Consider the following 9,399-nt stretch of genomic DNA (forward strand, 5'->3'; position numbering starts at 1 on the left):
CACCGGCTTGAATCGTCGAGGCACCAATCTCGGTCAATCTCTGGAACTGGACGCAATCCTCCACCCAGAATCGCCGGACAGACATCGGCATTCTGTCGGACTGCCTCGAAGCAACAATAACGCGTCCGTCAACGGTTGCGGGAGTCATTCTTTCGTCTGGAAACTCTCCGTCGAGGCTAGCTCCACCACCAAACACGACAAAACACCAGTATAGGGTCGTCGGTGTACCAGTGAATCGGAAGCCACGCTCCAACCGGAATCTCTGGATAGACCATGACATTCAATTGATCAACGCAGAGAAGAGCGCATGAATAATATGATCCCGTGCAGGACTGATATGGCAGTTATGAGACCAGCGAATTAGTACGACCAACTAGACCTGGAATCCATTGAAGTGCATGAGCACAGCCTGCCCCCGAAGTAGTTCTTTCAAATGGAATCCGGGGGATCAGGCAAATGTCAGACTCCTTGGTGGAGGTTTGAGGAGTAGGGTTCAGAGTTATTTTTTCCGTTCAGAGTCCCTGGCACACAATGGACGAAATCGATAGTATGGTCTAACTATTGAACCTGTACTGGGTCGGCGTAAGAGCTTTACCACGAAGTAAGATAAACCAACACACACAACTGGACCCTATTGTCGATCATTGAAGCAAGTCCTTGCTGTTATGACAGCTGGCTAGATTTCACCATTAAGTAATTGGGCCATCATCATCACTGCTGATGCTGATTTTCTTGCGATACAAACAGTTCCCTTGTAAAACCATTTGCTTCGAGAACAAATTTTTATCTACTAGAAACAGTGACCGGCCTTGTAAAATTAGAGCACTGGATTTATTTGAAATGGGTTTTCGCATAAATTTCATCGTCGATCAAGACACATCCATCAAAATTTCGTCAGCAACTGGCTGTACAACTAACGGGACCGGGTTCCGGCCAGTTCCTGTTGTTTGCGGCTACTGTTAGGTCGTTTATTTGCTCGGTGACATTTGTAGCCTCCTCGAAGATGGATTCGCCATAATTGTATGGACTTTTAACGAATAAACCAAAAATAAATTGTCCTAAGTGACTTCCTTGTGTGAAACCAATAGGTATTTCAACTGAGATTGACCGAGTTACTCTAACCCTTCAAAGGCTGCATTAAGATATTGGAAATTAATCAATTATGGTCACCGAGTGAGAAACGACGCTTCTAAACAGACTTTATCGACTGTGGTTGAATCGACATTTGTACTTGTGCAAGTTGGTCTCTAATTTCGTTTTCTGCGGTTTTTGTGAAAATACTAGCTCTAATGCTGAGACGATGTTGGTCAGAAAAATTGCCCGATGAAATCAAACAGAATTTCTGATTGTGCAATCTGTAAAGGTAAATTGAAAATTCATTGAGATGTTGAAATTCCTTATTTATAACAAAGCAAGTATTCAATTTTATGTTTTGCCGAGGAAAAATAAATAAACAAAAGGGGACGGACATAGCGTAGTTGGTAAAACGATTGCTTTGTACGCAGCTCGCCTTGGTTCGAGTCCCAACCCCGCACATAGGGTTAAAGATTTTTCCAAAAGAGTTTTTTCTAACCCGAAAAGAGACGAATGACCCTAAAGTTAAAACCTCGAAAATAAAAAAAATAAAAAAATCAAGCGCAACAAAACTTAAATTTGGAGCTGATATTAAAATATTATTTAGAGTTTCTTAAATGCTTTCTGAGTTTGTGTTGCTAACAGGCCTGCTATAGTAAAATCCTTCATATCACCTGTTACGCACGCTGCAGCGACAAGAAATAATCCAATTTTATCAATCCTCAATAAATGTTTATTTAGATTATAAAATTCCTAGGAAATAAGTAAGTAGATGTAAGTTGTAGATTTAAGATTGTAAACGAATTGTGCTTACGCTTAGTATTTCCTTTTGTCGTACAACGCTCCGTATAACCTTTACATATAATCACGCGTTGCAACTGTTAAAGTTCGCGGAATCTAGTAGTAAATATGCTTAGGTGAGATGGCTATGGCTACAGTTATAATAACTCACCTAATAGTTGCTCTCGCAAGTATTCTTACACAGCGCAATACGGAGTTTCAAGCTATATTGATTCTGAACAAGTAAATATTTCGTTTAGAATATAAATACTAGTAAATTTTCTGAGTTCTTACCCTAAATTATGCACGAGCTGCCTATATGCAGCAACCAGCCACCTGTCCGTACTATTGTTCTTCAGTACTTAGCTATTATTTCAATTTAGGTTAAGATTTAGTTTTAATTAGTATTACAATAAATTTAAGTTAAGTTTAAGATTCTTCAAGTATTTTCTCACCTAGATATTTTAATTAGATTTAAGTTTCAATATATTCAATAGGAAACCTTAGATTTCAATTACTTAACAGAATATACGATGGGACGCCTAGCTATCACTGCGCACGTTATCAATCTGTTCTCTTTTTCCTCTCTGTCACTTGCGCTCGATCGATATAAGCTAGGTAGGTCACCTTCACCATCGCTGACGATCCCTCGGCTGGTGCACCCTCAGTACACTATCGGTGTCACTCAATGAACGGGGCAAATGGGGCTCGTTGGTCGATGTGGCGTAATCAACACTCCCCCCCCGTAATTCGTTGTAGATTCTTCCGCGACGCATTACTACGAACGCCTACATCAAGTACTGCGAGCTTCACTGTTGGTCTCTCGTAAATTCCGCCGCTAACAGTTTGCACCGTTGCAGATCGTACCTGTCCATCCGAGGCAACCTTTGTTGCTATGACTCTTCCCTTTGGCCAATAGTTTCGTGGGAACTTTGGATCGGCTACGATTACAATATCGTTAACTTCGATGGGCTTCATCGCCACGAACCATTTGGATCTTCTCGTGATGGTCGGAAGGTAATCTCGGAGCCACTGTTTCCAGAAACTGTTGGCAAGGATTTGAGAAGTTTCGTAGTTGTTTTTCAAGGCCCGAGAGCTGTCGTCGAAAGTGATTAGTGGTTTCAACCCGTTGGAGGATTGCAGGAGAAAATGGTTAGGGGTTAGTACCGGAGAGAGGTCGCCATCAACGGGAATATTGGTCAACGGTCGAGAGTTGACTATGTTCTCCACCTCATTCAGTGCGTTCTCGAGTACCTCGGCGGTTACTACCCTTGACGCTATAACCTTACTCAAGTTCTGCTTCACGGTCCTGATCAAGCGCTCCCACGCCCCACCCATGTGTGGTGCCGAAGGTGGATTGAATCTCCACTCGGTGTGCCTTGATGTGAACTCGGTCACTAATTTGTCCTGATCTATGTTCCGAATCGCCTCTTCGAGAACCTTTTCAGCGCCTTTAAAGTTGGTGCCTCTGTCACTATATATTACCGAAGGTGTTCCCCTTCGGCTGAAGATATTTCTCAAAGCCATAATGCACGAGTCCGTCGATAGTGAGTATGCGACCTGCAGATGGATGGCTCTAGTAGTGAGACAGGTAGCTAGAACACCCCATCGCTTCTCAGTGCGACGACCGATTGATACCGTCATCGGCCCAAAATAATCCAAACCTGTGTGAGTAAATGGACGAGTATAGGCAGCCAGCCGTGCTTCTGGTAAGTCAGCCATCATTGGAGGACAGGGTGTTGCGCTGTCGTTATTGCACTGCTGACATTCCCTACGTACTCTCCTGTAGACAACTTTCAATCGTGGGATATAGAAGTGCTGACGTAGTTCATTTACCACGGTTTCGTGATTTTGGTGATGGAACTGCCGATGAAAGTGCGCCACAACGAGTTTTGTTATGGTGTGTTCGTGGGGAAGAATTACTGGGTTGGAGGCATCTACATCGATGTACTTGCATCCCCCTGTCCGGCCTTGAACTCGAAGCAGATTCTGATTGTCCAGTGTAGGACAGACACGGTAGATTGAGCTGCTCTTCGGTATTCGCTTCTTCTCTGCGGAGAAGGCATTAATCTTCAGGATTGCCACCTCGTCCGCGAACACGTCGCCTTGGGCTATGCGATACAGATAATTTTCGGCTTTGACCAGTTCTTCGTGGGTGAGTGGTCCACTAAGTGGTCGCTCCTTTTTCGCCAATCGTCTCCAGTTGGAAGCTTGCCGAGCGAACACTGCAGTTCGGCGTAATAGCGTCGTCCAGCTTGAGAATTTCTCCAGCGCGATCAACGGTTCTGGTGCAACAATGTGTGTAAGTAGATGAGGACGAAGTTCTTCGTCAGTTGTTCCATACCGCCGCGAAGTTATAGGCCACTCTTCTACTGGTGTCGATAGGAACGAGGATCCCCGAAACCACGGACTTTGCGAGCTGAGATCCGGGAAACCTTTCCATTTAGTACCCAAGTCAGCTACGTTCTGTTTGGTCGATATCCAATGCCATTCATATACTTCCGTGCTCTCCAGAATTTCACTGACTCGAACGGCAACATATTGGCTGTATCTTCTATGGTCAGAGATCAGCCAGCAGCACACGTCCTTGGCGTCAGTGTGGAAGAACCGCTGATTCACCTTAAAGCTCAGGGCAGTTTGGACGGCATTCGTTAGTCGCACTCCGAGGACAGCTGCTTGAAGTTCGGCTCGAGGAATGGACAAGAAGCGAAGTGGAGCCACTCTCGTCTTGGCGGCCACAAGCGCACTTTCTATATTAGCTCCTTGTCGGAATCGCAGATAAACCGCGGCTGCAAACCCATTCTCACTTGCGTCGACGAATGTGTGTATTTGTACCTCGGCGTTAACTGAGATCTGGATCCGAAAGCATCTTGGAATTTCAACTTCTTCTACCTTGAAAAGGACTTTCAGCCATAGCAGCCACTTTTCGAACTCATTCTCTTCGATTTTATCGTTCCAGCCAATTCCAGAGCGCCATATATCCTGCAGCAAGACCTTGAGGTACATCAGGAAATGTGCGATAAATCCGCATGGATCGTACATCAGAATCAGCATTCGAAGAGCTTCTCTCTTGGTTGGTCGCCGTTGACCAGATAGGAGATCTTCCTGGCACTTCGAGGAGAGCTTAAAGGTAATGCAGTCATTCTCTGTGTCCCACCACATTCCAAGAATTTTCTCCGTGGGAAGGCCATCATTGACGTTTAAGTTTTTATTGGTCACTAGTTTTTCATTCAGCGATAGCAGCACCGTCGATGAATTCGACAGCCAATTTCTCATTTCGAAGCCGCCTTCCTGGTGAATCATCTTGATGTCGTGTACGAGCGAAATCGCTTCCTCTTCCGTCTCGACGCTGATGAGCATATCGTCGACGTAATGCTGCTTGACTATCGCATGAACTGCGGCCGGAAACTCGTTTTCGTACAGTTTGGCATGCTTGTTTTTTACATACTGGGCCGTGCTTGGTGAGCAGCAGGCCCCGAACGTCATCACCTGCATGATGTAGACATTAGGTCCGCCTGTGCTCTCCTCGCGTCCCCAGAAAAACCGTTGACAATGCTGGTCCTCTTCTCGCATCAGTACTTGATGGTACATCTCCCTCAGGTCTCCGCAAACTGCTATCCGGTGTTCTCTAAATTTTATTAGCACGCTTAGCAGAGACGCTAGGAAATCGGGTCCCTTAAGAAGGACGGAGTTGAGCGAAACATCGTAAGCTTTCGCGGCGGCGTCCCATACCAACCTCGTCTTTGCAGGTTTGTTCGGGTTAACAACGGGGAATACCGGAAGATACCAGACCCTGGGATGCTGGATCGTGAGCTCGGCATCGGTAAGCTTCCGTATGTATCCTTTGCAGATGTAATCCGCGATCTTCGTGTTCAAAACTTCTGCCAGATGCGGATCATTCTGCAGCCGATGTTCCAGGCACTCCCAGCGCTTTAGTGCCATTGCTTTATTGTTCGGAAGGCGTACACCGTCGTATTTCCAAAGAAGGCCTGATTCATATTTATCCCCTTTCCGATGCGTTAGTGTGTCCAGCATTTGTAGTGCCCGTTCATCTTCTGTGGACATGAGCACCTTTCCCGATTTGACCACGCCCATACTGTCAAGGGAAAAATATTCCTTCATGGCCTTATGTAGATAATCTCCGTTTTCTTGGTTACATGAGCAAATATCTAGCATATGATTGTTGACGACACCGGTGCTGGACGAAATATGTGCGACATATCCGTAAACGCACCATCCTAAGCAAGTCTTGACCGCAACTGGTTCCTTTGTTTTACCTTCACGACTCTTCGTTACGTGGCCAAGCTTGGCGTGGTCGACACCGATTAGTATGCGTGGAGCAGTGTCACTATACGACTCGATGGGAAGTCCTTCGAGGTGCCGGAACCGTTTCTGCAATTCCGAAATAATCATCGTTTGTGGTCGCAGTTCTAGCTTGTTCACGGTACGCGCATCCGACAATGCATGTCTCATCGATTTGTTCGATGTGCCAGAAATCTGCAGACTGACCTTTTGGGACTTGCACTCCACTCTTTTCGTGCCACCAGTCCATTTTAGACACAAAGGTGCTATCTGTCCAGAAACTCCTAATTCATCTGCCAGTCCTTGCTCCAGAAGGGTCAGCTCAGAACCATCGTCGATAAATGCGTATGTATGTAATTCTTTCGACGGCCCGTATAGAACAACAGGAACAAACCGGAGAAGTACGCCACTGGTTTTAGTTTGATGGACATTGACACTGCTCTCGAGTTTCCCGCCGGGGATTAAAGAAGTGGATGGACCAGAAGTTATTGTTTCCGACTCGGACTTTTTGCTACCGTGAAGAAGGGGATGATGAAGGTATGTACATCCGTTGATTCCGCATGTCCTTTTCAGTTTACATGGACTATTATGCCGTTGAAGGCATTTTCGGCAGAGTTTGAGTTCCTTGATCGTAGCCCATCTAGAGTCGTAGCTGAATTCTGAAAACCGTTCACACTTGGCTACCGAAGAGCAGGTTCCCTTACATACTCTGCACGATTGCGAGAAATCCTTTTTGTCCCTGGTTGGGTTATACGGTTGCTTCTTATCCGACTCGATATGCACGTTAAGCACGTTCTCCCTTCTGCTGCGGACCTTTGATTCGTCTTTCGGTCCGTTGTTCTGCGTTCCCATCACTGCGCTGGCATCTTCCGCCATCACGTACAACCAAGTGCTAAACTCTAGCAATGTCGGTACCGGATTTCCCCTAGTCGATCTTGCCCATTCCAACTTAAGTCCGGGCGGTAGACGTTCTACCAGCTCGTATCGCAGAGAAGAGCTGTACATGTAGTCACTTATCTCGCACGCTTGTATTGTGGCGCAGAGATTCTTCACCGAAAGTGCGAAATCGACAAGAGTTTCTAACTTTTCGACCCTAGGAGCTGGCAAATCTCTCACCTTCTGGATGACCGCTTGAATGATCGCTTCAGGCTTGCCATATAACATTTTGAGCGTTGACATCACGCTCGCCACATTGCACGGGTGCAGCAATTCGCACCTTACCCTATTCAGCGCCTCACCTTTCAAACATTTCCGCAATCGAAGCATATTTTCTTCGTTTGAAAAACCGCACATTTGCGTTGAAGAGTTGAACATGGCCAGAAACAATGGCCACTCTTCGGCTCGTCCGCTGAACTCTGGCAAATCCTTGGGAACGGCGTGACGTGCAGCCAATTGACTTCTATTCAGAAGATACATGGTATCGTCGCCATTATTTTCCGTGGGTTCAAGTCGATAACGTGGAGGATTTGGCGTTGAACCCTGCTCAGGAACAAAGTTGTCGACGCCACTCACCCTTCGGGTTAGAATACTAGGTTGTGTCCATTGCAAGTTGTGAGGAACTGGGCGAGGGGGATGCACCCCAATTTGTTGTATTGGACGTCCTCCAGGGTTTGACAGTGGAACGTGGAGGGGAACTTGTGACGTTCTTTCTCGATTGTAACCGATTGGTGGTTGCCCTTGACCGTAAGCGATGTGCTCTACAGGCTGCGAACTTATCGGCTGCTGTTCATTAGTCAATGTGGGCTGAAAATGGGCCTCACCTCTATCACCAATACGGTCCGTACCCTGTATCCACTCCTCTATTTGCGATACTTTGTCGACTATTGACCCAACTTCATCCTCCTCACTATCGCTTCTGTATTTGTCGAGTATGGCGAATTTCATGTCCAGAAACCTCTGCTCCAAGGCTTTAGTCTCTTCCAGTTTGCGTAGCTGCAACTTCATCTCACGCCTTGATCGACTTCTGCTGGTACAGGTGCTCGACCTTGTTAGGGTATTGTTAGATCGCACAGATATTATATCCTCAGATGGTTCAGGTTCGTGTGTCGATTGTTGCTGTGAAGAACAGATATTGTCCGGATGGAGAGGATTGGTACTGTTACTAGTTCCACAAGACGGGCAACTCCAGTCTGTCTCTGAGACTGCTTCAGTAACATTTGCGCACGTGAAATGGTACCAGTTGTCGCATGAGTCACATTGGACCATTCTGCTATTATCCCGTTCATCGCACAGGGAGCAGTGATTATTTCGTGTGGACCGGCGAACTTTGTTTATCAAGTTGGCACCCGCGGCGCCTTGCTGGCTTCCTGATCCCGTGTTAAGTACAGGAACATTCATAGTAGTGTTGAAAGAGAGTCCAAGTACTCGTTCAGGTTGCGTGTTGATGGCTGCTGCATCGGTGTTAACAGCAACGGCATTAGCAATGGCGGCGGTACCCTTTGTCTGAATCGTCAGCTTAGCGGTTTTTACTTTTTTATTGGATTTTGTATTGGACTGTTTGCCCGGCATCTTCTCAGTTCCAATAAGCGAATTTTATAATGTTACGCACGCTGCAGCGACAAGAAATAATCCAATTTTATCAATCCTCAATAAATGTTTATTTAGATTATAAAATTCCTAGGAAATAAGTAAGTAGATGTAAGTTGTAGATTTAAGATTGTAAACGAATTGTGCTTACGCTTAGTATTTCCTTTTGTCGTACAACGCTCCGTATAACCTTTACATATAATCACGCGTTGCAACTGTTAAAGTTCGCGGAATCTAGTAGTAAATATGCTTAGGTGAGATGGCTATGGCTACAGTTATAATAACTCACCTAATAGTTGCTCTCGCAAGTGTTCTTACACAGCGCAATACGGAGTTTCAAGCTATATTGATTCTGAACAAGTAAATATTTCGTTTAGAATATAAATACTAGTAAATTTTCTGAGTTCTTACCCTAAATTATGCACGAGCTGCCTATATGCAGCAACCAGCCACCTGTCCGTACTATTGTTCTTCAGTACTTAGCTATTATTTCAATTTAGGTTAAGATTTAGTTTTAATTAGTATTACAATAAATTTAAGTTAAGTTTAAGATTCTTCAAGTATTTTCTCACCTAGATATTTTAATTAGATTTAAGTTTCAATATATTCAATAGGAAACCTTAGATTTCAATTACTTAACAGAATATACGATGGGACGCCTAGCTATCACTGCGCACGTTATCAATCTGTTCTCTTTTTCCTCTCTGTCACTTGCGC

The 9,399-nt window shown here is 45.2% G+C and overlaps 1 protein-coding gene across 1 annotated transcript; it reads right to left on the bottom strand.

The window, feature by feature from the left end:
• Positions 1 to 2,583: 2,583 nt before the first annotated feature.
• LOC131679707 (uncharacterized) lies at positions 2,584 to 8,664 on the bottom strand. Its single transcript, XM_058960442.1, has one exon. The coding sequence runs from the start codon at positions 8,662 to 8,664 to the stop codon at positions 2,584 to 2,586; it is 6,081 nt and encodes a 2,026-aa protein (XP_058816425.1).
• Between the last annotated feature and the right edge of the window lie 735 nt (positions 8,665 to 9,399).

The sequence above is a fragment of the Topomyia yanbarensis genome, chromosome 2, assembly GCF_030247195.1.
Source record: "Topomyia yanbarensis strain Yona2022 chromosome 2, ASM3024719v1, whole genome shotgun sequence".
NCBI classification, from domain to species: Eukaryota; Metazoa; Arthropoda; class Insecta; order Diptera; family Culicidae; genus Topomyia; species Topomyia yanbarensis.

Coding starts and splice junctions, on each gene's coding strand:
- LOC131679707 (XM_058960442.1), bottom strand. CDS start 8,664: ATGCCGGGCAAACAGTCCAATACAAAATCCAATAAAAAAGTAAAAACC.